Source organism: Propithecus coquereli, unplaced genomic scaffold (genome assembly GCF_000956105.1).
Source record: "Propithecus coquereli isolate 6110/MARCELLA unplaced genomic scaffold, Pcoq_1.0 Scaffold74, whole genome shotgun sequence".
In the NCBI taxonomy this organism is placed as follows: Eukaryota; Metazoa; Chordata; class Mammalia; order Primates; family Indriidae; genus Propithecus; species Propithecus coquereli.
In genome coordinates this window covers 6,711,885-6,713,948 of record NW_012153507.1, presented here as the reverse complement: position 1 = coordinate 6,713,948, position 2,064 = coordinate 6,711,885, and the positions used below count along the sequence as shown (strand labels likewise).

The 2,064-nt window shown below is 41.4% G+C and overlaps 1 protein-coding gene across 1 annotated transcript in view; it reads left to right on the top strand.

Moving 5' to 3' along the window:
* The window catches only part of LOC105824430 (gamma-interferon-inducible protein 16-like), a 30,934-nt gene that overhangs the window by 6,429 nt on the left and 22,441 nt on the right, over positions 1-2,064 (top strand). Inside the window, exons 2-3 of the mRNA XM_012661851.1 lie at positions 467-612; positions 1,151-1,315. Coding sequence (XP_012517305.1) covers positions 467-612; positions 1,151-1,315 — 311 coding nt within the window. The remainder of the gene's footprint in view (positions 1-466; positions 613-1,150; positions 1,316-2,064) is intronic.

The window sequence follows — 2,064 nt, the reverse complement described above, 5'->3', positions numbered from 1 at the left end:
AAAATATATGTATATATATATTTTTAAAAAGGTCAAGGCCCCAGATCACCATACCTCACCTCACAAACCTATACCACATTTCCATTCACTGGTTTCTGTAATTTGAATGGATTATCTGGAGAAGATGAACTAGCAGTCAGCATCATGAGAACCTTTGATTTTAAAAAGGAATTGATAGGAGAGCAGGATTGGGAAAGGGATTGACTGATCACGTGCAGTTCAGAGGACAGGAAGGATGTGCTCAGTGCCCAGGGCTGGGGGCGTAGGGGAAGCCCTGAGGAGCATGAGACAGTGCCTGCACCTGTACCTGTGCTGTGACTGCTGGTCCCCTGAGGCCAGGCTGGGCCAATGCAGTGGAGCACACCTGCATCCTCAGCAGGACCTTAGAGGAATTAGTACTGAAACTGCTTCAGCTCTCTGAGATCATCAGCTCTGGGTGTACATGTCCTTCTTTTTACTGCATTAGTTGCAAATAAAATTAAATGCTTTCCAGCAGAAGGAACAACCCCCTCAAAAAAGAAGAAGCACAAAGAAGTAGGTCCTGCTACACCTGCACCCACCACAAGCAAGGCTCTCACATCTGAAGGAGCAGAGATGACGCCTGAACCTCAGGTAAGATTGAGGAAGGGGAACAGGTTTCAAGTCCCACAGAGGAAACTCTGCTGAGCTCTTCCACTCAAGCTCTCCATCAGACAGTGATGGCTTCATGAGTTTCCCATCTGGTTTCAGATTCAGCAAATTGCCTAGTAATTGATCATCTTCTTTATTGCAAGATAATAAGGGAAAAACTGTAGTATACACAATGTAAATATATATAACCTAAATATATCATCCCTCACAGTAGGAGGAGTGGTAATTTGAGAATCAGATAGGAAAATGCTTTGCTTGTGCTCATAAAATCTTAGTTTTTCTACTTTCAAGTCAGCACGTCCCTCGCAGAGGAAATTAGAGAAATGAAATGATTTACATAACTTCCTCCTCTTCCTTAGTTTAAAGAAACCATATAATACTGACCAGAGATGGACAGAATTGCCTCAAGTTTCCATGAAACACATTGATAGGTATGATAAGACAACTTCCCAGGAATGAAAATGTGCTCTACTTCATTTGATATTGAAAGGGAATAACAGGAAAATCAAACTACTTTCAGAAAAGAAAAAACACAGCCAAAGGAAAGGATGGGACCAAAAGGAGTAAGGTGTCTAAGGAGCAGACTCAGCCTCCCTGTCCTGCAGGAGCCGGCACGTCCGCAGCCGTGGGCCATCCCCCACCTCCCCAGACGTCATCAGCTCCATCCAATGCTTCCCCAACTCAGGTACCCTCTTCCTGGTCCCCCTTTCTTCAATTTCTTCTATTAAAAATACAGAAATCTTATCTCGACTTCTACTTAAAAATTACATAAATAGTAAGTTAATCAAATGTATATATGGAGAATTCACTACATTTTAAGCTTTTGCTTCCACGAGGATATTGATGAACTGACATTATCTTTGAGTGCAGAATATTTTCTGTCCTTCATAGTGCTCTCTGTGGTAGAAACTTCCTTCTTTCTCTGCTACTGTTTATGACAACTGAAATTAAGAGATGTTTATCTTTCCTGCCTTACTCTGAGTTCCAAGATTAGGACTCCATTGTCTGTCTATGGACCAGTGTATCGCAGAGCCTAGATCAGTGTCTCCCTCATAGGAAGCTCTCAGTAAATACATTTACTCAATGAAAAAGTGAAAACTAAGTCCAAAGATATGAATCAAAATAGCTAATGAGAGAACAAATAAGGATCATTTGACCCAAGAGACGTAATTTGTATTGCGAGGCCCAAAGTTTCAGAGACAAAAGGTAGTGATGGAATACGGAGTGGAGCTGAGGAGTTTAGAAAAATGTAGGCTGAAGGACCACCGTATACCATGATGTGGAAATGAAAGGAAATAACTGTGATTTAGAATTTCATGTTTCTGAGAAGACTTATGAAGTTGTCTTCTTGTCACATTTGGAAAGGCCAGCCTTTGCTATATGCACACATCAGGGAGTGTCTAATAACTAATTGAAACTCCAATGAGCTTTATT